The 27,981-nt window shown below is 42.7% G+C and overlaps 1 protein-coding gene and 1 long non-coding RNA gene across 2 annotated transcripts; one reads left to right on the forward strand and one right to left on the reverse strand.

Moving 5' to 3' along the window:
• Positions 1–4,827: 4,827 nt before the first annotated feature.
• On the reverse strand, positions 4,828–7,243 carry LOC134347725 (uncharacterized). Its single transcript, XR_010018240.1, has 3 exons — positions 7,127–7,243; positions 6,688–6,829; positions 4,828–6,227 (listed from the first exon to the last, which is right to left on the reverse strand). It is a non-coding gene; the product is annotated as an uncharacterized LOC134347725 (long non-coding RNA).
• On the forward strand, positions 7,162–27,421 carry LOC134347724 (plasma membrane ascorbate-dependent reductase CYBRD1). Its single transcript, XM_063050117.1, has 4 exons — positions 7,162–7,513; positions 11,305–11,513; positions 25,165–25,319; positions 26,619–27,421. The coding sequence occupies exons 1-4, from the start codon at positions 7,327–7,329 to the stop codon at positions 26,911–26,913; spliced, it is 846 nt and encodes a 281-aa protein (XP_062906187.1). The 5' UTR covers positions 7,162–7,326; the 3' UTR covers positions 26,914–27,421.
• Positions 27,422–27,981: the final 560 nt, after the last annotated feature.

Below are 27,981 nucleotides of genomic sequence, written 5' to 3' on the forward strand. Positions count from 1 at the left end.
CAGATGGAAAATAAGTCCAGGACCAGTCTATTGGCTCAGGGTGTCTGACCCTCCACGGGAGGAGCTGCACGTTTGATGGCCACAGGGAGGAACGACCTCCCGTGCCGCCAAGTGTTGTATCCCGGTAGAATGTGCCTGAAGTCCAACAGTAAAAAGTTCAATATCCAGTCTGCAAACACGTTCCTCGATCGTAATATACCCCGGATTGCACCATCTATTGTTAACCAGATCAGTAAGCACCCAACTCCTTTACGCTTACCGCTCTCAGTGCACTTCCGGTCAGCCGGAACGGTATTACCCACCGAGCTCCTCTTCTCCAAAAGTCTCTGTTGTCTCGACCCGGTCCTCTTTCCTTGGCTTTGTGATCCCCCTCTGCATCCGCTGTGTGTTTTCCTCCGGATTTCAGCAGGGGTGTCCGCCGCTCTGTTCGCTAAGCTGGCCGGTATTTGCTGGTCCGTGGAATACACAATACGACCTTGCTTCTGTCCCGCGTGTCAGGATGTAACCATTTCCAGCGCTAAAGAAAACCCAAATAAAACTCTCCCTACCAGCATGTTAGAGAGGGTGCAGCTTCGATGTGTTACCGTGAGAAAAAAAATACAAAAAATAACGTAAATTAAAATGTAATAAGAAGAAAGTAAGAATAGATCAGAACGGTTGTACCAGGCTGCATGCACGACCGGCGCATGCGCACTAAGTAGGGAATTCTGGGAATTTTTTATCTGTATTCCCAGATCCCTCTGTTCTACTGCACTCCTCAGTGCCTTACCATTAACCCTGTATGTTCTACCTTGGTTTGTCCTTCCAACGTGCAATACCTCACACTTGTCTGTATTAAACTCTATCTGCCATTTTTCAGCCCATTTTTCCAGCTGGTCCAAATCCCTCTGCAAGCTTTGAAAACCTTCCTCACTGTCCACTACACCTCCAATCTTTGTATCATCAGCAAATTTGCTGATCCAATTTACCACATTATCATCCAGATCATTGATATAGATGACAAATAACAATGGACCCAGCACTGATCCCTGTCGCATACCACTAGTCACAGGCCTCCACTCTGAGAAGCAATCCTCTACTACCACTCTTTGGCTTCTTCCATTGAGCCAATGTCTAATCCAATTTACCACCTCTTCATGTATACCTAGCGAATGAATTTTCCTAACTAACTTCCCATGCGGGACCTTGTCAAAGGCCTTACTGAAGTCCATGTAGACAATATCCGCTGCCTTCCCTTCATCCACTTTCCTGGTAACATCCTCGAAAAACTCCAATAGATTGGTCAAACATGACCTACCACGAACAAAGCCATGTTGACTCTCCCTAATATGTCCCTGTCTATCCAAATGATTGTAGATTCTGTCTCTTAGTACTCCCTCCAATAATTTACCCACTACCGACGTCAAATTTACCGGCCTATAATCTCCTGGATTATCTTTCGATCCTTTTTTAAACAACGGAACAACATGAGCCATTCTCCAATCCTCCAGCACCTCACCCGTAGACACCGACATTTTGAATATATCTGCCAGGGCCCCTGCAATTTCAACACTAGTCTCCTTCAAGGTCCGAGGGAATACCCTGTCACGTCCTGGGGATTTATCCACTTTAATTTGCCTCAAGATAGCAAGCACCTCCTCCTTTTCAATCTGTACAATTTCCATGATCTCACTACTTGTTTCCCTTAATTCCATAGACTTCATGCCAGTTTCTTTAGTAAATACAGACGCAAAAAACCCATTTAAGATCACCCCCATTTCTTTTGGTTCCGCACATAGCTGACCACTCTGATCTTCAAGAGGACAAATTTTATCCCTTACAATCCTTTTACTCTTACTATACCTGTAAAAGCTCTTTGGATTATCCTTCACTTTGACTGCCAAGGCAACCTCATGTCTTCTTTTAGCCCTCCTGATTTCCTTCTTAAATATTTTCTTGCACCTGTTATACTCTTCAAGCACCTTATTTACTCCCTGTTTCCTATACATGTCATACAACTCTCTCTTCATCTTTATCAGAGTTGCAATATCTCTTGAGAACCAAGGTTCCTTATTCCTATTCACTTTGCCTTTAATCCTGACAGGAACATACAAGCTCTGAACTCTCAAAATTTCTCCTTTGGAGGCTTCCCGCTTACCGATCACATCCTTGCCACATCCTGTCCCAATCCACGCTTTTTAGATCCTTTCTCATTTCTTCAAATTTGGCCTTCTTCCAGTTTAGAACCTCAACCCGAGGATCAGATCTATCTTTAAGTTGAAACTAATGGTGTTATGGTCACTGGAACCAAAGTGCTCCCCTACACACACTTCCGTCACTTGTCCTAACTCGTTTCTGACTAGGAGATCTAATATTGCATCCCCTCTAGTTGGTAACTCTACATATTGATTTAGAAAACTTTCCTGAACACACTTTACAAACTCTAACCCATCTAGACCCCTAAAAGTATGGGAGTCCCAATGAAATGCGGAAAATTAAAATCCCCTACCACCACAACTTTATGTTTCCTGCAGTTGTCTGCTACCTCTCTGCAGATTTGTTCCTCCAATTCTCGCTGACTATTGGGTGGTCTACAATACAACCCCACTAATGTGGCCATACATTTCCTGTTTCTCAGCTGCACCCATAAGGACTCAGTAGTCAAGCCCTCTAATCTGTCCTGCCTGAACACTGCTGTAACATTTTCCCTGACTAGCAATGCCACTCCCCTACCCTTCATTCCTCTGCCTCTATCACATCTGAAACATCAGAACCCTGGAATATTGAGCTGCCAGTCCTGCCCCTCCTGCAGCCAAGTTTCACTAATTGCTATAACGTCATAATTCCACGTGTCAATCCACGCCCTCAACTCGTCTGCCTTCCCCGCAATACTCCTAGCATTGAAATATATACACCTCAGAAGATTTTTACCACCACTCACAACCTTTCTATTTGCTGCTTTGCTTGAACTTTTAACATAATTTATTTTCACCCCAGCCCCACTGTCAGCTCTGGCACTCTGGTTCCCAGAGTTTGAAGAATCTTTTAGATTTTTTTTTGAAGCGGTTATCGTAAAAGGTAGCTGAAGGTAAGATGGTCATCATCAACTTTATGTATTTCGTATGACATGGGTGATCATGATCTATCCATGAACATGACTGGTCTTGGCATATTTTTGTACAGAAGTGGTTTGCCATTGCTTTCTTCTGGGCAGTGTTTTTTCAAGATGGGTGACCCCAGCCAGTGACTCTTCAGAGATTGTCTGCCTGGTGTCAGTGGTTACATAACCAGAACTTGTGATATCCATCAAATGATCATACGATCATCCACCACCTGCTCCCATGGCTTCATGTGACCCTGACCAGGGGTTAAGCAGGTGCCACACCTTGCCCAAGGCTGACCTGCAGACTAACGGAGGGGAGGAGTGCCTTACACTTCCTTTGGTAAAAACGTATCTCCACTCTGCCACCCTGGTCGGGCAGTGGATGTTGTGTATCTGGACAAGATCCCACATGGTAGGCTGGTCTGGAAGGATAGTGTCCCATGGAAACAAGGGAAGGATAGGTGGATTCAAAATTCACTCAGAGGTAGGAAGCAGAGTATGTGAATTAAAGGTTATTTCTCAGAATGAACGCCAGTGATTAGTGGTGTGCCACAGGGATTGGTGTTGGGACCCTTGTTATTCATTATTTATATAAATAATAAGGATATAAATTTGTGGATGACACAAAATTAAGAGATGTTGTTGATGGTTAGAGAAGTTATAGTTTCCGGTTTAAGATGGCGCTACGAAAGATGTGCAACAGCTTATTGGTAGATCATAAGGCAAGAGATTCGTCTAAAAACTTTACTTATTACATCTTTTCTGAAGCAATTGAGGTGGACTACCACCACAGACAGTGAGGAGGCAGGCAGAGGTGAGGCTGGTTTGGGGGATGAGCCGTGCAGAGCATTGTGAGGTGCTGGGTTCACAGACGCAGTTTGTATTGCTACTGGAGATGGAGTGAACGATTTGGAGAGGAGCCAAAGCAAGAAGAGTTTCGAAGCCCATCCACTAACCCGCGTGTGAGGTTGGCTCACTCCAAGTGCCGAGCTGATTTGGTGAGATCAAGAATGGCTGTGGGCTGGGCGGCCCAGGCATATTGGGGCTCCAGAATCACAGTCCTAGAACGTGGAATGACTTGGTGCTTGGACAATTTAAGGGCTGGCACAGTTAGACCAGAAGCCCAAGTGTTGGGTATGGAGGTGTGGGTGAGGCTGATATAGCCCGCTCTCCTGTTCATTCATTTCTCCATGGCATTGAGGCTGTGAACTGGGCTCTCTGCTGTCCATTTATGCCCCACTGACATTCCTCCAGCATTTTGCGCGTGTTGCTCAGATTTCCAGCACCTGCAGATTTTCTCTTGTTTGAGAAATGGCAAGTGGATTTCAATACAAATAACTGAGTATCAGAGTTGGGACATTATGTTGCAACTGCACTTGACCTTGGTGAGGCTAAACTTAGGGTACCAAGTACAATTCGAGTCACCCTATTACAGGAGAGAATTCATTGAGCTGAGAAGAGTGCAGTGAAGATCTACGAGGACTCTGCCGGGACTGAAGGAACTGAGTCACAGGGAGAGGCTGGGCAGGCTAGGACGTCATTCCTTGTGATACAGGAGACTGAGGGGTGACATAAAAGAGGTGTATAAAATCATGTGCGGTACAGATAGGGTGAATGTACTCTGTTGTGTTCCCAGGTAAAGTGTTAAAAACTAGAATGCATAGCTTTAGGGTGAGAGGGGAAACATTTGAAAGGGACCCGAGGGGTAACTTTCTCCACACAGAGGATGGTGATTATTTGGGATGAGCTGCTGAGGAAGTGATTGATGCAGATACAATAATCAATTATCAATTTATTTATTGAGATACAGCATGGAGTAGGCTCTTCCGGCCCCTCGAGTCGAGCTGCCCAGCGACCCCCCAATTTAATGCTGGCCCAATCACGGGACAGTTTTCAACGATCAATTAACGTGCCAACCAAAATGTCCGAAATGTCGGGATCTAGGAATAATGGTGCATAGTTCCCTGAAGGCAGAATCTCATGTGGATAGGGTGGCGAAGAAAGCTTTTGGTATGCTGGCCTTTATTAATCAGAGCATTGAGTATGGAAGTTGGGATGTAATGTTGAAATTGTATAAGGCATTGGTAAGGCCAAATTTGGAGTATTGTGTACAGTTTGGACACCGAATTATAGGGAAGATGTCAATAAAAATTGAGAGAGTACAGAGGAGATTTACTAGAATGTTACCTGGGTTTCATCTCCTAAGTTACAGAGAAAGGTTGAACAAGTTGGGTCTTTATTCTTTGGAGCATAGAAGGTTGAGGGGGGACTTGATAGAGGTATTTAAAATTATGAGGGGGGTAGATAAAGTTGACCTGGATAGGCTTTTTCCATTGAGAGTGGGGGAGATTCAAACAAGAGGACGTGAGTTGAGAGTTAAAAGGCAAAAAGTTTAGGGGTAACATGAGGGGGAACTTCTTTACTCAGAGAGTGGTAGCTGTGTGGAATGAGCTTCCAGCAGAAGTGGTTGAGGCAGGTTCGATGTTGTCATTTAAAGTTAAATTGGATAGATATATGGACAGGAAAGGAATGGAGGGTTATGGGCTGAGTGTAGGTCGGTGGGACTAGGTGAGAGTAAGAGTTCGGCACGGATTAGAAGGGCCGAGATGGCCTGTTTTTGTGCTGTAATTGTTATAATTGTTATATGGTCTTTGGACTCCGGGAGGAAATGGGAGCACCCCGAGGGAACGTAGAAACTCCTCAAAGGCAGCCGTCTGATGTACTTGAATAAGTACTGTACATTGGGAGGCCGGTAGGAGACTCAGGCAACTGGGTGGGCACTGTGGTCAGCATGGATTGGCTGGGCCGGTGTGTTATATTGCTCCATAACTAAGTGTGAAGTGTTGGATTTTGGGAAGTTAAACCGGGGCAGAACGTGCACGGTGAATATCAGGGCCCTGAATATCAGAGGGATTTCTGAACAGAGAGATCTTGGGGCTGCTTGGAAATCGCAAGGTGGTGTCAGTGCTGCCTTCATCAGCTGAGCAACTGAGTTACAGACGAAGGGTCCCGGCCCGAAACGTCGACTGTACCTCTTCCTATAGATGCTGCCTGGCCTGCTGCGTTCCACCAGCATTTTTTGTGTGTGTTGCTTGAATTTCCAGCATCTGCAGATTTCCTTGTGTCTGCCTTACAAGGAGGTCACCTGGATTGGAGGATTTAAGTTATAAGAAGAGATTGTATAGCACGGCTTGTTTTCACTGGAACAAAGGAAGCCGAGACATGACATGATAGAAGTATACACAATTAGTGAGAGACAATAAGTAGGGCAGAGTGTTTAAGAGAGGGGAGAAGTTTAAAGGGGAGTGGAGAGTAGTTGCTATCATGGAATGAGCAGACAAGAGGCTGGGAGAGGCAGTGACAACACAAGAGGCATCTAGACAGGTATCTGACTGAGCAAGATCTAGAAGTGTATGGATTAAAGCAGGCAACTGGGATTAGTAAAAATGGTTAGCATTCATTTGTTGGGCAGAAGAGCCTGTTTCTGTGCGGCAGAACTCTGTGACTATTTTGGAAGTACAATGATTATCCACAGGACAAATACCAAATTTTCAAGTTATGAAACGAGTTTTTTAAAAAAGTTGTGCCAATGAAGCAAAACTCACGTGCGACTTTTTAATCCAATCACGTGCAGAAGTGATATTTCTTTTCCTCGGTCTTATCCCAGCCTATTCCTTGCGGCTGCTGAGTCACGGTGTTGACACCATCGCCCAAAACAAACTGCAGCTGGAGCCATCTCGGAAATGCCTTCAAGACAGTTTGAAATCTCATACGCGACTATAAAACAACTATTAGTTTATATAATTTCCTTATTGACAGTTGAGACGATACACTAGACACTTTGTCAGTCATATTATTTACTAATTTGATTCTACTTCAAGTGGGTAAACTTGCCAAATTCCAGATGTTTGGCATGATTAACTCGCGCATGCGCATTGCTATCAAAAGTTTGTTAACCACAGTTTTGTAACAGAAATCGGATCTAGTAAGCCTCAGTTATGAGAGAGTTGGATTTCCTGAAGGAAACAAAAACATTCAACTTACGCAACAGATTAGTTACTTGCAACGCAGTCAAGGCTCAGCTCCCATCCAAAATCTTGCTTAATTCACCGCCGGAGATGGCCTGCACTGCACATTAGGACACTGGCGTGGTGAGAGTTCCGTACACACCACGGACCAGTGCCCCCGCTCGTTACACTGAGAGCAGAGTCTCCCTCAGTCTGCGAACGCACAGCCTGGAAGAAATGGAAAAATTCCGGCAGTTTGTGGCGTTGCTCTTGGCCGCCCTTTTGCTGGGAATTCTCTCGATTGCCACTGTTTTGACCTGGGTGCTTTTTTGGAGAGGGGGTCTGGCGTGGGATTCGGGACTGCTTGAATTTAACTGGCACCCGGTGCTCAGCACTGTAGGATTCATCTTCAACAACGGATTCGGTATGTTGGTGGGTAGATGGTGAGGGCGGGGGGCGGTGGTGATGGGAGAGGATAGGTTTGGGTTGGGAAATGATGCCTAAATCGTACTTTTAAAATATACTTGCCAACAAAAAGAAACACGAGTGCCGGCTGGAGCGTTGTAACGTGGGTCACGGCGTTGGATAGATATTCCGCCAAGAGAGAACTATTCGCTGCCTGCATTAATCCTGAAGTATGAACTTTAGGCCCGCCGAATATTAACACTGTGTGAGTTAATTATTTTTACCTATTTTGCCTCAGTCCAAACATTAGCTGGGATTTTGCTTGCGATCTCCTTCATTTAATACGCTAATAAATTCGTAATATCTAGTTTAAAACTCGGGAGTATAGAACATAGAATAGTACAGCACAGTACAGTACAGGCCCTTCGGCCCACAATGTTGTGCCGACCCTTAAACTCTGCCTCCATATATACCTGTCTAGTACTCTCTTAAATTTCACTAGTGTATCTGCCTCCACCACTGACTCAGGCAGTGCATTCCACGTACCAACCACTCTCTGGGTAAAAAACCTTCCTCTAATATCCCCCTTGAACTTCCCACCCTTACCTTAAAGCCATGTCCTCTTGTATTGAGCAGTGGTGCCCTGGGGAAGAGGAGGTGGCTACCCACTCTATCTATTCCTCTTATTCTTGTACACCTCTGTCATGTCTCCCCTCATCCTCCTCCTCTCCAAAGAGTAAAGCCCTAACTCCCTTAATCTCTGATCATAATGCATACTCTCTAAACCAGGCAGCATCCTGGTAAATCTCCTCTGTACCCTTTCCAATGCTTCCATGTCCTTCCTATAGTGATGCGACCAGAACTGGATACAGTACTCCAAGTGTGGCCTCACCAGAGTTTTATAGAGCTGCATCATTACCCAGCAACTCTTAAACTCTGTTCCTCGACTTATGAAAGCTAACACTCCATAAGCTTTCTTAACTACCCTATCTACCTGTGAGGCAACTTTCAGGGATTTGTGGACATGTACCCCCAGATCCCTCTGCTCCTCCACACTACCAAGTACCCTGCCCTTTACTTTGTACTCTGCCTTGGAGTTTGTCCTACCAAAGTGTACAACCTCACATTTCTCCGGGTTGAACTCCATCTGCCATTTCTCAGCCCACTTCTGCATCCTATCAATGTCTCTCTGCAATCTTCGACAATCCTCTACACTATCCACAACACTATCAACCTTTGTGTCGTCTGCAAACTTGCCAACCCACCCTTCTACCCCCACATCCAGGTTGTTAATAAAAATCACGAAAAGTAGAGGTCCCAGGACCAATCCTTGTGGGACACCACTAGTCACAACCCTCCAATCAGAATGTACTCCCTCCACCATGACCCTCTGCTTTCTGCAGGCAAGCCAATTCTGAATCCACCTGGCCAAACTTCCCTGGATCCCATGCCTTCTAACTTTCTGAATAAGCCTACCGTGTGGAACCTCGTCAAATGCCTTACTAAAATTCATGTAGATCACATCCACTGCACTACCCTCATCTATATGCCTGGTCACCTCCTCAAAGAACTCTATCAGGCTTGTTAGACACAATCTGCCCTACACAAAGCCATGCTGACTGTCCCTGATCAGACCATGATTCTCTAAACGCCCATAGATCCTATCTCTAAGAATCTTTTCCAACAGCTTTCCCATCACAGACGCAAGGCTCACTGGTCTGTAATTACCTGGACTATCCCTACTGCCTTTTTTGAACAGGGGGACAATATTCGTCTCCCTCCAATCCTCCGGTACCATTCCCGTGGACAACGAGGACATAAATGTAGAAACATAGAAACATAGAAAATAGGTGCAGGAGTAGGCCATTCGGCCCTTCGAGCCTGCACTGCCATTTATTATGATCATGGCTGATCATCCAACTCAGAACCCCGCCCCAGCCTTCCCTCCATACCCCCTGACCCCCGTAGCCACAAGGGCCATGGTAGAGGCTAGCTAGAGGCTCAGCAATCTCTTCTCTCACCTCATGGAGCAGGCTGGGGAATATTCCTCGTGTTTGGGGAATATTCCATCAGGCCCTGGGGACTTATCTGTCCTAATGTATTTTAACAACTCCAACACCTCCTCTCCCTTAATATCAACATGCTCCAGAACATCAACCTCACCATCATCAAGTTCCCTCTCATTGGTGAATACAGAAGAGAAATATTTATTGAGGGCCTCGCTGACTTCCAGGCACATCTTCCCACCTTTATCTCTAATCGGTCCTACCTTCACTCCTGTCATCCTTTTGTTGTTCACATAATTGAAGAATGCCTTGGGGTTTTCCTTTACCCTACTCACCAAGGCCTTCTCATGCCCCCTTCTTGCTCTCCTCAGCCCCATCTTAAGCTCCTTTCTTGCTACCCTTTATTCCTCAATAGACACAACTGATCCTTGTTTCCTAAACCTCATGTATGCTGCCTTCTTCCACCTGACTAGATTCTCCACCTCACTTGTCACCCATGGTTCCTTCACCCTACCATTCTTTATCTTCCTCACCAGGACAAATTTATCTCTAAAACCTGCAAGAGATCTCTAAACATCGACCACATGTCTATAGTACATTTCCCGGAAAAAACATCATCCCAATTCACACCCGCAAGTTCTAGCCTTACAGCCTCATAATTTGCCCTTCCCCAATTAAAAATTTTCCTGTCCTCTCTGATTCTACCCTTTTCCATGATAGTGTTAAAGGCCAGGGAGCGGTGGTCACTGTCCCCCAGATGCTCACCCACTGAGAGATCTGTGACCTGAACCCGGTTCGTTACCTAATACCAGATCTAGTATGGCATTCCCCTTAATTGGCCTGTCAACATACTGTGACAGGAATCCATCCTGGACACACTTAACAAACTCTGCCCCATCTAAACTGTTGGAACTAATTAGGTGCCAATCAATATTAGGGAAGTTAAAGTCACCCATGGTAACAACCCTGTTATTTTTGCACCTTTCCAAAATCTGCCTCCCAATCTGCTCCTCTGTATCTCTGCTGCTACCAGGGGGCCTATAGAATACCCCCAATAGAGTAACTGCTCCCTTCCTGTTCCTGACTTCCACTGATACTGATTCAAAAGAGGATCCTGCTACATTACCCACCCTTTCTGTAGCAGTAATCGTATCCCTGACCAGTAATGCCACCCCTCCTCCCCTTCTTCCGCCCTCTCTATCCCTTTTAAAGCACTGAAATCCAGGAATATTGAGAACCCATTCCTGCCCTGGTGCCAGCCAAGTCTCTGTAACGGCCACTACATCATAATTCCATGTATAGCCAATTTATGGGTTTGTTCCATGGGCAAAGTTATGCGGACAGAAATTAAGTATTTGCTGCACACAAACGTACTCTACTGATTCCAGCATCTGCAGATTTTCTCTTGTTTCTAATGATTTTAAAATTGTTTACATCTTGATTTACACATTTAAGAAACACTTCAACAAACCCGGATGGATGTGTGCAGGACGTTTCCACTCCCTTTAACTTTGTGCTTTATTTAGCGAAGTGTACTGAACAAGAATCTTTCTTTCTTTTGGATTGTGTGCCTTGACTTTGACATATATTGTCAGTATAATCGTTCGAAGTAGGGGAGGTTTATCTCCAGATGTTAGCTCTTGTTAATAGACTAAATCCATTCCAAGTGTCGGATGTAGCCATTCTCACATTTTTAATCAAACTAAATTATTAATACAAAGTTTTTGCATTGGTCTGTAATATTGGGAATTTTGTGTATCTGCAGATTTACTTCCTGCAGTAAGAAGTATTTCATTTCTTTCAGCACTGATCATTTACAGACTGCCCTGGACATGGAACTTTAGTAAACCCCGAATGAAGATCATTCATGCCAGCCTCAGTATTGCAACCTTTATACTTATGATCATTTCACTTGTGGCGGTTTTTGACTTTCACAACTCCAAGAAGATTCCTAACATGTACAGCTTACACAGCTGGATTGGACTGGCTGCAGTTATCATGTATGCTTTGCAAGTAAGTGACTTTTCAATCCAAATACAAAAGTACAAATGAAACTACACTGAAATGAAGCAACAACACAAATTAACATTGAGTAAAAAAGCAAAGTGAATGAACAAGTTAACTTTGTATTAGAACCACAGGGCTTGTTAGTACAGGAGGCAACCTACTACTACGTCGACTCAGGCCTAGGGGGCCGGCGACAGGCAGAAATCAAAATTGCAAAATCAAACTATAACTAATTCTATTATAAAGTCAGAGAGCAATACAGCACAGATAGAGTCCATGCTGTCCCACTTCCTGCATTCAGACCACATCTGGCTAAGCCTGGCTTCTCCGTGTACCTATCCAGGTGCTTCCTACATGATACTATTGTGCTTGACTCAACTACTTCCCTTTCGATATACTCACCAACTTCCATATGAAAATAGTTGCCCTTCAGGTCCCTTTTAAATCTTTCCCCTCTCGCCCTAAATCTATGCACCTAGTTTTGTACTCCCCTATTCTGGGGAAAAGACTCTTACCATCCATCTTATCTATGCCTCTGATAATTCTAAACATTTTACTAAAGTAGTCCCTCCTTTTCCTTTGATTTAAAGAATAACAACCAGCCTCACCAACTTATCCCTACAGCTCAGGTCCTCTAGTCTCGAAACATCTTCTTAAATCTTTCTTGCATTCTTTCCAGTTTAACCACTTTTTTCCTTTCAAAGGATGACCCAAAGTACATACAGTACTTCAAGTGTGGCCCCATCAACAATGTATACAACTGCACCGTAATATCCTAACTCCTATACTCATGTGTACTATATGATACCTTATAGGCCTATATATGCCTTTCTGGGGCTGACTCTGGGTGCAGAGCTCAGAAAAAGTGAAGCAACAGACTTTTAACATTGTAAATCAGCGAGTTGTTTGTTATGTCTCCTCTCTTGCTGTGAAAAGGGGACACCTCTTTTTCCCTTATTAGGGAGAGAGAGAGCCTGTGGTATGTCAAATTACCGGGTGAACGAGTAGTCTTTGGGGTACTGCAAGTCTGTGTCTTTATTGATGCTTTGCTGCACGCTTGAGTGCTCGGTGGAGGGTGCTGATGCTTTTATGCTGGTGGGGTGGGGGTCGTTGCTTTGCTGCTGCTTGTATGTGGGGGGGGGAGCCGGGGGCACTTTGGGGCTCTAACGTTTAACTGTCATTCATTCTTTGGGACATTCCTCTGTTTTTGTGGATGTTTGTGAAGAAAAAGATTTCCAGGATGTATATTGTATGCATTTCTCTGACATTAAATGTTCCTATTAAAACTATGGAGAGCAGTCTGAGAAGTTGCATCACTGAATGGTATGGGGGTGGGTGGTGGGCTACTGCACAGGACCAAAGGAAGCTACAGAAAGTTGTAAAATTAGTCAGCTCTATCTTGGGTACTAGCCTCTGTGGTATCCAAGACATCTTCCAGGAGCGCCAGGAGCGGTGCGTCAGACAGGCGACGTCCATTATTAAGGACCCGCATCATCCAGGACATGCCCTCTTCTCACTGTTACCATCAGGTAGGAGGTACAGAAGCCTGAAGGCACACACTTAGCAATTCAGGAACAGCTTCTTCCCCTCTGCCATACGATTCCTAAAAGGACATTGAACCCATGAACACTACCTCTTTTTTTTATATATTATTTGTTTTTGCACAATTTTTAATCTTCATTATATATATACTGCAATTTATTTATTTCTATATTATCATGTATTGCATTGAACTGCTGCTGCTGCTAAGTTAACAAATTTTATAGAACATAGGATAGTACAGCACAGTACTCTGCCTTGGAGTTTGTGTTCCAAAGTGAACCACCTCACACTTCTCTGGGTTGAACTCCATCTGCCACTTCTCAGCCCATACACATACCAGTGAAAATAACCTAATTTTGATTCTGACGTGCCAGGATTGATGTACGCCAGCATCTTCAACATATTTTTCACCACTGTGTTTACCTGCAATGCCGCCTCTAACAAATTATGCACTAGTTCTCTTATGTTCCTCTGTGTCATTACACTCCCTAGTGACTTGACATTCATTGTATAAGTGTTACACTGGTTTGACTTTCCAAAATGCATCCCCTTACATTTACCTGATTTGAAATCCATTTGCCACTTTCAGCTCACTTCCCTCATTGACGAAGATCCCCTTGTATATACAATAACCTTCTGAACTATCAACAATACCTACTAATATTGTGTAATCTGCAAATTGACTGATCAAGCCTTGTGCATTTGCATCCAAATCATTTATATAAATAATGAATTACAAGGGTCCCAACATTGACCCCGCCGCCATTCTGAGAAAGAACCTTTAACCACTGCTCCCTGCTTCCTACATCCAAGCCAATTTTGAATCTACCTAACTAGATCTCCCTGCATTCCATGAGACCTAAGCTTCCAGACTAGGTTACCATTCAGGATCTTGTCAAAGACCTTGCTAAAGTCCAAATAGACATCATTCATGACTCTAATTCCTGTACTGTTGTGGTCACTTCTTAAAAAAACTCTAAAGGTTTTATAAATGTGATTTCCCATGCAGACTCCCCCTACTCTGACTCTGTTCACTAAGTGAGCTCTGCTAGATCCTAATTCCCCCAGACTTTGCTCTGGTCCGGTTCAGAATCTTACCCTGTGGACCCGACCTATCCTTTTCCATCACTATTGTAAAACTAACAGAATTATGGTCACTGGAGCTAAAGTGCTCACTGACTGCCACTTCAGTTACTTGTCCTGTCTCAGTTCCTCAGAGGAGATTCAGTATTGTGAGTAGGACACTTTATATATTTACTCAGGAAATATTCCTGGACTTATTTCACAAATTCTACCTTGTCCAGAGCCTTAGCATTTTGGTTGGCCTAATCAATACCAGGGAAATTAAAATTCCTCAATAATACAATTATTATTCTGATGACTATGAACAGTTTCTCTACACACCTGCTCAGGTTTCCAGTGTTCATTGGGGTCCATAATACAGCCCCACCAGTGTGACCACTCCCCCACTTCCTTCTTATTTTTAAGTTCTACCATATGACCAAACTGGATGATGCCCCAAACATGTCATCTCTGAGCACAGCCTTATTACAAAGGCCACACTCCCTCCTCACACACCTGAAGCATCTTACAGTTTCAAATACTTATGTAACTTTTTTCTCTTAAAACCGAGCAGTTTTCATCTCAAGTTTCCCATATGACAAAACTTTCTAAACTTCAGTAATCCTTTATACATTTAATCCAAACAATTCCTCCATTTCAGTGACTATTTTAAATTGATAACGCATTTGTTCTGATTCTCGTCAAAGAGAAATATTTGTGTCAAATCTTTGCAATTGTTAAATGTGGCTTTAAGACAACAAGACTGAAAAATAACTAATCTTGTGGAGGCATTGGGCATGACTGAGATTCTGCCAATGTTGCAATGAAAGATTCAGTGTTCTGGAAGCTCGTGGTGTGTAGCTATAGAATTTGAGCAGATGTTTAAAAAAATTTGTAAGCGTACAACACAGAAAGATCTTCCTGTTTGGATGGGAGATATCCTAAAATGGTGATAGAAGTAATGATGGAAATAGCAGGAGGTACAATATATCAATCTTACCTGGATGTGGGAGTGATCAGGACATTATTCAGGTCTATGTTGCAATATTGTGCCAAATTAAAATGCCTTTCATTTGGAACGAAGATAAAACTTCAGAAAGGGTATAGAGAGATTATATATGAGGGATTTCTGATAGGTAGAATGATTATGGGAAAAAAAGATTCTTAATGCAGAGATTATCCACTAAGATCTGGTTAGACCACACCTAGATTTTGTCTCTAATGTTTGATACTGAGTAGAGTTGATGGACTGAATGGCTTATTTCTGCTCCTATGGGGCACAGATTCTCTAAAAAACTAGTATATATAAAAGTTCAAACAACAGGAATTCTGCAGATGCTGGAAATTCAAGCAACACACATCAAAGTTGCTGGTGAAACAGCAGGCCAGGCAGCATCTCTAGGAAGAGGTACAGTCGACGTTTCAGGCCGAGAACTCTTCCTTCAGTTAGTCCTGACGAAGGGTCTCGGCCTGAAACGTCGACTGTACCTCTTCCTAGAGATGCTGCCTGGCCTGCTGCGTTCACCAGCAACTTTGATGTGTGTTGCATATATAAAAGTTGAAGAGGTGATTTAATTGGGACCTGTTTAAGGTAGGTTGGTTTTTATAAGAAACAAGAACAAGGGATATAATGTTAAAAACTGAGGCAAGAAATGTTAGAGAAGCAATGCATTTCACATTAATTATTGTAGAAATGTCTCATACAAGTTTGACTGAATGGCAGCTCCATTTCTATATTCTTAATAAGGACATTGAAGTTAAAAAGAATTTTGGGAAAGTTAATGAAAAGAAATAGTTTCTGGAAATAGGTTAAAGATAGTTAAGAAAGAAACCAGAGACTGGATATAATTATTTTCATGCAGAGTAGTCATGTTCTGGAATTCACTGTCTGAAAGGATGGAGGAAGCCAATTTTGAAAGAGACTAACGTTGTTGCGACTAAACATCTGGTACTTTTGAGTGGTTGGAATAGGCAGTGTGTGTTGAATGTGGAGGCCAGAAACACAAGTGGAAAAAAAGGAATCCTTGTAGTTCTGAGATGGCAGGGAAAGCATGAAAAAAGCGTAGGAAATAGAATACCTGCTGCATTATTTGCCACTGGTAATTCATTGTACTTTTAACTGATTTAACTGTATACATCTAGACCACTTCTCTCTCTCATTTTACTTTACTTGATTCTGCACATTTTGGTCCTTCATGTGTGTAAATATTCACAAGGTACAATGCTTTCCTGTCATTCCTTTCAGTGAGCGAGCTGAATCAATGCCACTCGTTACCAACTTTTCCATAAGAACAAACATTTCATTATCCATCCTCATAAAACCTTTCCAGTGCAGTCCATTACTTCAATATCTGATTCAAAATAAAATCATTATAACAACATTGCCCTCGTCCCTCTACAGTCCCATTCAGTATCAATGTAGCGAATCTCATGGCTTTTGTATCCTTCTCATAATAAAATTATTCTATACTGTATTCCTTTCTTGGTTTTATGAGCAAGGCCCTTATATAGAAATCCTTTTCTAAGACCATTTCAATTTGCTGTTCCATAACATGTTACATTATTTTGTACTATCTATTCTATCCTTTAACTCTTAAGCATCTTGATATATTAAATTGTGCTGCTTGGAGCCTATCCACTGTATCTACCATTATCAACATGCTCCCTTCTTGATACCACATCGATAGTCATACCTTTTATGTCTATGCTCTAAGATCTTCTGTGCCATTAGGTGCGTCTAAATATTCCCAAGATTTTTCTGCGGATATGTGACATGCAGTGAAAGGATTTCATGACCTTCTGCCCTCAAAATCAAAACTATTGTTGTTTCCTAAACCTGCCCCTCTCAGTAAGGCATTTGATAAGGTTCCCCATACAAGGCTCCTTAAGAAATTAAGGAGGCATGGGATCCAAGGAGACCTTAGAAACATAGAAAGCCTACAGCACAATACAGGCCCTTCAGCCCATAATGCTGTGCTGAACATGTACTTACTTTAGAATTTACCTCGGGTTACCCATAGCCCTCTATTTTCCTAAGCTCCATGCATCTACCCAGGCGCCTCTTAAAAGACCCTATTGTATCCACCTCCACCACCGTCACTGGCAGCCCATACCACGCACTCATCACTCTCTGCATTTAAAAAAAAATTACCCCGACATCTCCTCTGTACCTACTTCCAAGCACCTTAAAACTGTGTCCTCTTGTGTTAGCCATTTCAACCCTGGGAAAAAGCTTCTGACTATCCACATGGTGAATGCCTCTCATCAACTTGTACACCTCTCTCATCCTACATTGCTCCAGGGGGAAAAGGTGAAGTTCACTCAACCTATTCCCATAAGGCATGCTCACCAATCCAGGCAACATCCTTGTAAATCTCCTCTGCACCCTTCTATTGTTTCCACATCCTTCCTGGAGTTAGATGACCAGAACTGAGCACAGTACTCCAAGTGGGGTCTGATCACGGTCCTATACAGCGGTAACATTACCTCTCAGCTCTTGAACTCAATCCCACGGTTGATGAAGGCCAATACACTGTATGTCTTCTTAACCACAGAGTAAACCTGTGCAGCAGCTTTGAGTGTCCTATGGATTTGGACCCCAAGATCCCTCTGATCCTCCACACTGCCAAGAATCTTACCATTAATACTATATTTTACCATCATATTTGACCTACCAAAATGAACCACCTCACACTTATCTGGGTTAAACTCCATCTGCCACTTCTCAGCCCAGTTTTGCATGTGAGGTTGATGTTCTGGAGCATGTTGATATTATGGGAGAGGAGGTGTTGGAGTTGTTAAAATACATTAGGACAGATAAGTCCCCGGGGCCTGACGGAATATTCCCCAGGCTGCTCTGCGAGAGAAGAGATTGCTGAGCCTCTGGCTAGGATCTTTATGTCCTCGTTGTCCATGGGAATGGTACCGGAGGATTGGAGGGAGGCGAATGTTGTTCCCTTGTTCAAAAAAGGTAGTTGGGATAGTCTGGGTAATTATAGACCAGTGAGCCTTACGTCTGTGGTGGGAAAGCTGTTGGAAAAGATTCTTAGAGATAGGATATATGGGCATTTAGAGAATCATGGTCTGATCAGGGACAGTCAGCGTGGCTTTGTGAAGGGCAGATCGTGTCTAACAAGCCTGATAGAGTTCTTTGAGGAGGTGACCAGGCATATGGATGAGGGTAGTGCAGTGGATGTGATCTATATAGATTTTAGTAAGGCATTTGACAAGGTTCCACACAGTAGGCTTATTCAGAAAGTTAGAAGGCATGGGATCCAGGGAAGTTTGGCCAGGTGGATTCAGAATTGGCATGCCTGCAGAAGGCAGAGGGTGGTGGTGGAGGGAGTACATTCAGATTGGAGGATTGTGTCCCACAAGGATCTGTTCTGGGACCTCTACTTTTTGTGATTTTTATTAACGACCTGGATGTGGGGGTAGAAGGGTGGGTTGGCAAGTTTGCAGATGACACAAAGGTTGGTGGTGTTGTAGATAGTGTAGAGGATTGTCAAAGATTGCAGAGAGACATTGATAGGATGCAGAAGTGGGCTGAGAAGTGGCAGATGGAGTTCAACCCGGAGAAGTGTGAGGTGGTACACTTTGGAAGGACAAACTCCAAGGCAGAGTACAAAGTAAATGGCAGGATACTTGGTAGTGTGGAGGAGCAGAGGGATCTCGGGGTACATGTCCACAGATCCCTGAAAGTTGCCTCACAGGTGGATAGGGTAGTTAAGAAAGCTTATGGGGTGTTAGCTTTCATAAGTCGGGGGATAGAGTTTAAGAGTCGCGATGTAATGATGCAGCTCTATAAAACTCTGGTTAGGCCACACTTGGAGTACTGTGTCCAGTTCTGGTCACCTCACTATAGGAAGGATGTGGAAGCATTGGAAAGGGTACAGAGGAGATTTACCAGGATGCTGCCTGGTTAAGAAAGTATGCATTATGATCAGAGATTAAGGGAGCTAGGGCTTTACTCTTTGGAGAGAAGGAGGATGAGAGGAGACATGATAGAGGTGTACAAGATAATAAGAGGAATAGATAGAGTGGATAGCCAGCGCCTCTTCCCCAGGGCACCACTGCTCAATACAAGAGGACATGGCTTTAAGGTAAGGGGTGGGAAGTTCAAAGGGGATATTAGAGGAACGTTTTTTACTCAGAGAGTGGTTGGTGCGTGGAATGCACTGCCTGAGTCAGTGGTGGAGGCAGATACACTAGTGAAGTTTAAGAGACTACTAGACAGGTATATGGAGGAATCTAAGGTGGGGGCTTATATGGGAGGCAGGGTTTGAGGGTCGGCACAATATTGTGGGCCGAAGGGCCTGTACTGTGCTGTACTATTCTATGTTCTATTGTTGTCCCACTGTAAACTCCGACAGCCCTCCACACTATCCACAACACCCCCAACCTTTGTGTCATCAGCAAATTTACTAACCCATCCCTCTACTTCCTCATCAGGTCACTTATAAAAATCAAGAAGAGTAGGGGTCCCAGAACAGATCCCTGAGGCACTCCACTGGTCACCGACCTCCATGCAGAATATGACTGGTCTACAACCAATATAACCCATCTACAACCTTGCTTTGTTGATCCAGAATTGGCTTGCCCACAGAAGGCAAAGAGTGTTTGTTGATGGTTCGTATTCTGCATGGAGGTCGGTGACCAGTGGTGTTCCACAGGGATCTGTTCTGGGACCCCTCCTATTTGTGATCTTTATAAATGACCTGGATGAGGAAGTAGAAGGGATGGGTTAGTAAGTTTGCTGATGACACAAAGGTTGGGAGTGTTGTGAATAGTCTGGCGGGTTGTCAGAGGTTACAGCGGGACATCGATAGGGTGCAGAACTGGGCTGAGAAGTGGCAGGTGGACTTCATCCTAGATTAAGTGTGAAGTGGTTCATTTTGGTACATCCAGTTTGAAGACAGGATATCATGTAAATGGTAAGACCAGCAGTGTGGAGAATCTGAGAGATCTCTGGGTCCGTGTCGATAGGACACTCAAAGCTGCTACGCAGGTTGACAGTGTTGTTAAGGTGTATGCTGTGTTGGCATTCATCAACCGTGAGATTGAGTGCAAGAGCTGTGGGATAATGTTACAACTATATAAGACCTTGGTCAGACCCCACTTGGAGTGCTGTGTTCAGTTCTGGTCACCTCATTACAGGAAGGATGTGGATACTGTAGAGAGAGTGTAGAGGAGATTTACAAGGATGTTGCCTAGATTGGAGGGCATACCTTGTGAGAATAGGTTGCATGTACTTAGCATTTTCTCCTTGGAGCGATGGAGGATGAGAGGTGACCTGATAGAGGTGTATAAGATGATGAGAGGCATTGATCATGTAGATAGCCAGCTGCTTTTCCCCAGGGCTGAAGTGGCTAACATGAGAGGGCACAGTTTTAAGGTGCTTCGAAATAGGTACTGAGGGGATGTCAGGATTAAGGTTTTAGAACATAAGAAATAGGAGCAGGACTAGGCCATCCGGCCCATCGAGCCTGCCCCGCCATTCAAAAAGATCATGGCTGATCTGTCCGTAAACTCAGCTCCATCGACCTGCCTTTTCCCCATAACCTTTAATTCCCTTACTATGTAAAAATCTATCTAACTGTTTCTTAAATATATTTAGTGAGGAAGCCTCAATTGCTTCCCTGGGCAGAGAATTCCACAGATTCACCACTCTCTGGGAAAAACAGTTTCTCCTCATCTCCGTCCTAAATCTTCTCCCCTGAATCTTGAGGCAGTGTTCCCTAGTTCTAGTCTCACCTACCAAGGGAAACAACTTTCCTACTTCTATCTTATCTATCCCTTTCAAAATTTTGTATGTTTCTATAAGATCCCCTCTCATTCTTCTGAACTCCAGAGAGTAGACCCAGGCGACTCAATCTCTCCTCATAGGTTAACTCCTTCATCTCTGGAATCAACCTGGTGAACCTCCTCTGCACTGCCTCCAAAGCCAGTATATCCTTCCTCAAATATGGAGAACAGAACTGCACACAGTACTACAGGTGTGGCCTCACAGAGAGTGGTGGTCTGTGGAATGCACTGCTGGTGGTGGTGGTGGAAGCGGATACAATAGGGTCTTTTAAGAGCGTCTAATATAGGTACATGGAGCTCGGAAAAATAGAGTTCTATACACTAGGGAAATTCTAGGCAGTTTCTTGAATAGGTTACATGGTCAGCACAACATTGTGGGCCAAAGGGCCTGTCAAGTGCTGTAAATTTTTATGTTCTATGTTTCCAGTTTCCCCTAAAGTTTAACAAATTATCTCCCTGAAATCTATTGTTCCCAATAGTTCTTTTAGAACTGGTACATCTAATACCTCCTCATGCTCTGTGGTGGTATAAAACTGTCTGCATCAAGTACTGCTTTCTCTAACATCAGATCCAGTCACCACTACCAATGCAAAGAAACCTGAGAATGCTTTGTCTTAAAGCAGTCTTTCTACTTTAGATTCCTTGAAACCAACACAAGCTCTTCAATAACTCACCTACAACGTACTTCTCAATCCATAGCCAATGTAAGCTATTTTCAAGACCATGGCCATGTCTCTCCTTGTCCTTTATATCATTGCTATCTGTAGCTAAGGATGCATTCACTGTCTTTTCTTTATGATTCCATGTTCATGAACCATTGTGTCCTGTTCCAAAGCAGATGGCCACCTGTAAATCTCTCTCCGCTCCCCCCCCATTCTGTCACATGCAATCCCTCAAGATATACAAGAAAGCTAAGTTTTAAGTTTCTGAACAATAACCAACAACAAGCACCTTTCTGTCACTGTTGTCGACTGCACTCTTTGAACTTCACATTATTGCCTGTCCGCATTGCTTTTAGTCAAATTTGATTGTGTGGAGGTGGGAGCAGATGGTGGATGATACAGAGAATCTCACATTAAATCTGCAAATAGTTAAGTGGCATTTATTTTCAAATTGAACTGATATATTTTTGGTATTCTCTAGATAAAAGAATAACTTCAAGATTATTAAAACTGTGACTCAATTTCTGTTTGGTCCTTTAATACATTTCACTTATTTTGTGGACACAGGACGGAAACACGAATGGTAGTTTGCCTCCCAGGTGCCAGGGTCTGAGATGTTTCTAATCGCGTCTATGATACTCTGAAGTGGGAAGGTGAACAGCCAGAGGTCATGGTACATATTGGTACCAATGACATGGGTAGAAAAAGGGAGGAGGTCCTGAAAACAGACTACATGGAGTTAGGAAGGAAGTTGAGAAGCAGCACCTCAAAGGTAGTAATCTTGGGATTACTGCCTATGCCACGCAACAGTGAGTATAGAAATAGAGTGAGGTGGAGGTCGAGGATGTCATGAACAGAACAAACACAAAAAGAGAAATAATGTATGAGATCATGAAAAGGCAATGTAACTTCATTGGACATGTGATTAGGAAAGAGGAGTTAGAATGCATGGTAATTATGGGAAAGACTGAAGGGAAGAAAGCAAGAGGAAGACAAAGACAAATGATGATGGAGACAGCAGCCAGAGAACTGGAAATGAATACCAATGAATTGATTCACTTGACGCGAAACAGGAGTGTGTGGGCCATGGCAGTCAAAGCTCAAACAGGACACGGCACCTGATGATAATGATGATGGAGGATAAATGCGTGGCTATGGGATTGGAGCAGGGGGTAGAGATTCAGATTTCTGGATTATTGGGACCTCTTTTGAGGCAGGCATGACCTGTACAAAAAGGAATCCGAGGGGGACCAATATCCTGGCAGGGAGGTTTGCTAAGGCTACTGGAGAAAGTTTAAACTAGAATTGCTGGGGGGGTGGGGTGGGTGGGAACTGAACTGAAGAGACTGAGGAAGGGACGGTTGACTCACAAATAGAGAAAGCTTGGAGATAGTGCGAGAGGGAGGATAGGCAGGTGATAGAGAAGGGATACGCTCAGGCTGATGGTTTGAGATGTGTCTATTTTAATGCAAGGAGTATCATGAACAAAGCGCATGAGCTTAGGGCATGGATCAGTACTTGGAGCTGTGATGTTGTGGCCATTACAGAGACTTGGATGGCACATGGTTACTTCAAGTGCCAGGCCTTAGATGTTTCAGAAAGGACAGGGAGGGAGGTGAAAGAGGTGGGGGCATGGCACTGCTGATCAGAGATAGTGTCACGGCTGCAGAAAAGGAGGAAGTCATGGAGGGATTGTCTACTGAGTTTCTGTGGGTGGAAGTTAGAAACAGGAAGGGGTCAATAAATCTACCGAATGTTTTTTATAGACTACCCAATAGTAACAGGGACATCAAGGAGCAGACAGGGAAACAGATTCTGGAACGGTGCAATAACAGGGTTGTCGTGATGGGAGATTTTAATTTCCCCAATATTGATTGGCATCTCTCTAGAACAAGGGGTTTAAATAAGGTTTCCTGACACAATATGTAGATACGCCTATAAGAGGAGAGGCTGTACTTGATCTTGGATAAGTCACTGGGGCTGGATGAGATGTACCCCAGGCTACTGTGGGAGGCGAGGGAGGAGATTGCTGAGCCTCTGGCGATGATCTTTGCATCATCAATAAGGACGGGAGAGTTATTGGAGGATTGGAGGGTTGCAGATGTTGCTCCCTTATTCAAAAAAGAGAGTAGAGATAGCCCAGGAAATTATAGACCAGTGAGTCTTACTTAAGTGGTTGATAAGTTGATGGAGAAGATCCTGAGAGGCAGGATTTAGGAACATTTGGAGAGGCATAATATGATTAGGAATAGTCAGCATAGCTTTGTCAAAGACAGGTTGTGCTTTATGAACCTGATTGAATTTTTTGAGGATGCAACTAAACACATTGATGAAGGAAGAGCAGTAGATGTAGTGTATATGGATTTCAGCAAGGCATTTGGTAAGGTACCCCATGCAAGGCTTATTGAGAAAGTAAGGAGGCATGGGATCCAGGGGGACATTGCTTTGTAGATCCAGAACTGGTTTGCCCACAGAAGGCAGAATGGTTGTAGATGGGTTATATTCTGCATGGAGGTCAGTGACCAGTGGTGTGCCTCAGGGATCTGTTCTGGGACACCTTCTCTTCGTGATTTTTATAAGTGACCTGGATGAGGAAGTGGAGGGATGGGTTAGTAAATTTGCTGATGACACAAAGGTTGGAGGTGTTGTGGAAAGTGTGGAGGGCTGTCAGAGGTTATAGCGGGACATTGATTGGATGCAAAACTGGGCTGAGAAGTGGCAAATGGAGTTCAACCTAGACAAGTGTGAGGTAGTTCATATATGATGGTAGAATATAGTATTAATGGTAAGACTCTTGGCAGTGTGGAGGATCAGAGCAATCTTGGGTTCCGAGTCCATAGGACACTCAAAGCTGCTGAGCAGGTTGACTGTGTGGGTAAGAAGGCATATAGTGCATTGGCCTTCATCAACTATGGAATTGAGTTCAAGAGCAAAGGGGTAATGTTACAGCTGTATAGGACCCTGGTCAGACCCCACTTGGAGTACTGTGCTCAGTTCTAGTCACCTCAATAAAAAATGTGCAGAGATTTGCAAGGATGTTGTTGCCTGGATTGGGGAGCAAGCCTTATGAGAATGGGTTGAGTTAACTTGGCCTTTTCTCCTTGGAGCGACGGAGGATGAGAGGCACCCTGATAGAGGTGTATAAGATGATGAGAGGCATTGATCGTGTGGATGATAAGAGGCTTTTTCCCAGGGCTGAAGCTGAAATAGCTAACACGAGAGGGCACAGTTTTAAGGTACAGAGGAGATGTCAGGGGTATTTATTTATTTTAAACGCAGAGAGTGGTGAGTGGCTGCTGACGGTGGTGGAGGCAGATACAATAGGGTCTTTTAAGAGACTCCTGGATAGGTACATGAAACTTAGAAAAATAGAGGGCTATGGGTAACCCTAGGTAATTTCTAAAGTAAGTACATGTTAGGCACTGCATTGTGGGCCGAAGGGCCTGTATTGTGCTGTAGGTTTTCTATGTTTCTAAAGAAGTGCTGTAAGGTTTTATTTCTCAAAGTTGCCTGTTTGCCATCTGATGGCTGTGGAGTTATTGAGTAGATTCTTATATAATAGTAAACTGTATCTTTTTACCTTGCAGATGGTATTAGGGTTGTGCATTTTTTTGCTGCCATTCACTCCCATGTATATCAAGGCATTTTACATGTCAATCCATGTGTTTGCTGGTCTCTTCATCTTTGGAATGGCAATTATTGCAGCTGAAACAGGAATAACTGAAAAACTTATTTTCTCTCTGTAAGTATAAAATAATTATCTGAAATAATCATCACTATACTGTATTTGTAGAGTATGAAGATTTACTGCACTGTGAACTATTTGATCTAGAGTGTACAATATGCTCATATTCCAGATTTTCATCTCATCCTTTATTCATGGACAAATCATTTCAGAGTAAATTTTCACAAAAAAAGTTAAAGAATTTGTAGTAAATATTTTTAAAGCAAATTCATCATAATCTGGTTTTCTTTATTTCTAAATGTTATTTAGCAATATTGGGGTTTCTGCTTATCCTATCTGAAATGGTAAACTACAGTAACAAAACAGAGAACCTACATGGTACTAATATGGTCTTCTTTAATATGAAGCCTCTATTATCTATTCAGCATCCAGCCACTTGATTAAATTGGACACAGAGGTTAAATACCCAATTTCCAATTTCTTCAAGCCACATTCCTTCCGAGCATGATTCAACTGGGATCAGTGGATAATTTTTCAATTTTGTTAAAAGTACTTTAAGAACTGCAAATATAATTCATATTTTTATCAAACATTGTTTATTTCAAATACATTTCAACTTTAGCAATTATAATAAACTATACTGATCTCAAAAAAAATTGTATAACTAGACTGGAATCAGCAAGCAATTTACTATTATTTAAAAAAAAATAACAAATGTGTCCAGAAGACAAACTTCTTCACTGATCGTGCAAAATCTCACCTAGTAGGTAGGAAACTTAAAAATAAAATTGACTTGTTTACTTTTTGTTGGTCTTGGGGTGGAAACAAAAGTAAGAGGGTAGATGCACTCTGATGTTTGACCATTGATGCAGCCTATCCTTATTCACATTTTGAATTCCATAAAATCCAGTTTTGTGTGTGTGTGTGTGTATGTATATATAGACACACACACTTCATATATATGTATATATTTTAAAAAAATTATATATTAAAGCATTTACAATTTTGTATTCCGCTTTGGAAAGCTACTGTAATCTGTTAAAAGGGAAATGAATTTAAAAGTGTTAATTGAAATCACATTTTCGTACTCCTGCTACCCCTCCAAACAGCAGGCATAAAGCTGACCCTCATGATTGCTTGTTATTTGCTAGTGCAGCAGGAAGTGTACCCTCATTGTAAAAACTGCTTGATTGAGTTGATGAACTTGAAAATGTCTGACTTGACCCTGACTCCTAAATTGAGTATACTCAGAAATAGAAATACTCAACTTCTAAATTTGGACTGTTGCTAATGAATATTTAAATATTTTTTTTGAATACAAACACTAATATCATATTTCATACATTTTTTTTTCAGGCGCCCAGGAAGTAATGTCACACTCTCATATGCTCAGTCACCTCCTGAGGCTATATTTGTCAATGCTCTTGGAATTCTGATTTTAGTCTTTGGAGGGTACATCTTCTGGATTGCCACACGACCTGAATGGAAACGCCCTCCGGAACAGGTAAAAGGCAGCATGAGTATTGATGAAGCATCTACCTTAAACAAAACAAATATTTCAGCTGAAATCGGTATGGACAATGTTGGAGAGAACACACCAAGACTGAGACAAGTCAATCTTGAAGATGTGGGCCAAAGAGCAACATTCTAAGAAATGAAATGAATTGTAATTTGCTCGATTGCTGTTTTAAGTTTTTAACCATTTTTGTTTTTAAGTGTTATGCATTCAATAGTGCCTAAGTGAGCAAAAATAACTAAAATGGTTTACAGTTGGCTTAGGATTATTTTCCTGGAACCCGAGGCAAAATACTGACTTCAAAGCATTTCTTTTTTGTTAAGCAACAACTCAGTATAATCAGTATTAAAAATCTTCATATTTACATTTATGCTTTACATTTCCTTCATTGATAATATTGACATTTTCCCTTGTGTATGTATTTGTGGTTTTAACAGACCAACTTGCTGCAAAACCAAACCTTGCTCTAATTTTTCACTTGTCTATGAATGTTAAATGTGTTGTGAAACAGATACCTTGCATACTTTATATAATGGTAATCAAATTTGTTTAGACATCTCTTTAGAGAATATACCATTTAACTGTTGGTTTCAGTATTATATGCTCTGTATATTTACTATTTATAAATAAAATTACTACAAGTCCCTCAGTATTGTTTGTGGTGAACCATTTCCTTAACCGTACTTCATTTCTATCCCTCACCATTTTTAAAAACTTCTTACACAAATGAGGACAAGATGATTATTAATGGGCAGAAGAGGATGGAAGTGTACCACCGAATTCAATTAAATACCATTTTTATTATAGTGATCCTGCATTTTAGTAGCTTTGCAAAATTGACCGCTACGTAGCAGTGTAGAAACAGCATTGTAGCCGGGTTACAAGAATATAGTCGCGTGCAAGCCAATAATCTTGTTTTGGCAGGAGAGATTTTAGAACTCACCACAAATCTTTAAACATTGGATTTTGTGTGTTGCATTGAGTTCCCAACTGTCTTGCATTTTCACTTCAAAGGTAAGCCGTTCATTACTCCACAATAACTATGGGCTTCAACACATGGCTAAGTGCAGCATTGGGGCTGCATTGATACATACTACCTGGTGTACTCACAAATTGTTTTGATAGCTAACAAATCCTCCCTACTAACTGCACCTCCTCTCTTCACCCCCTCAACACAAACTTTTCTTCCATCTGTCCTCATAC

The sequence above is a fragment of the Mobula hypostoma genome, chromosome 6, assembly GCF_963921235.1.
Source record: "Mobula hypostoma chromosome 6, sMobHyp1.1, whole genome shotgun sequence".
Taxonomy (NCBI): domain Eukaryota; kingdom Metazoa; phylum Chordata; class Chondrichthyes; order Myliobatiformes; family Myliobatidae; genus Mobula; species Mobula hypostoma.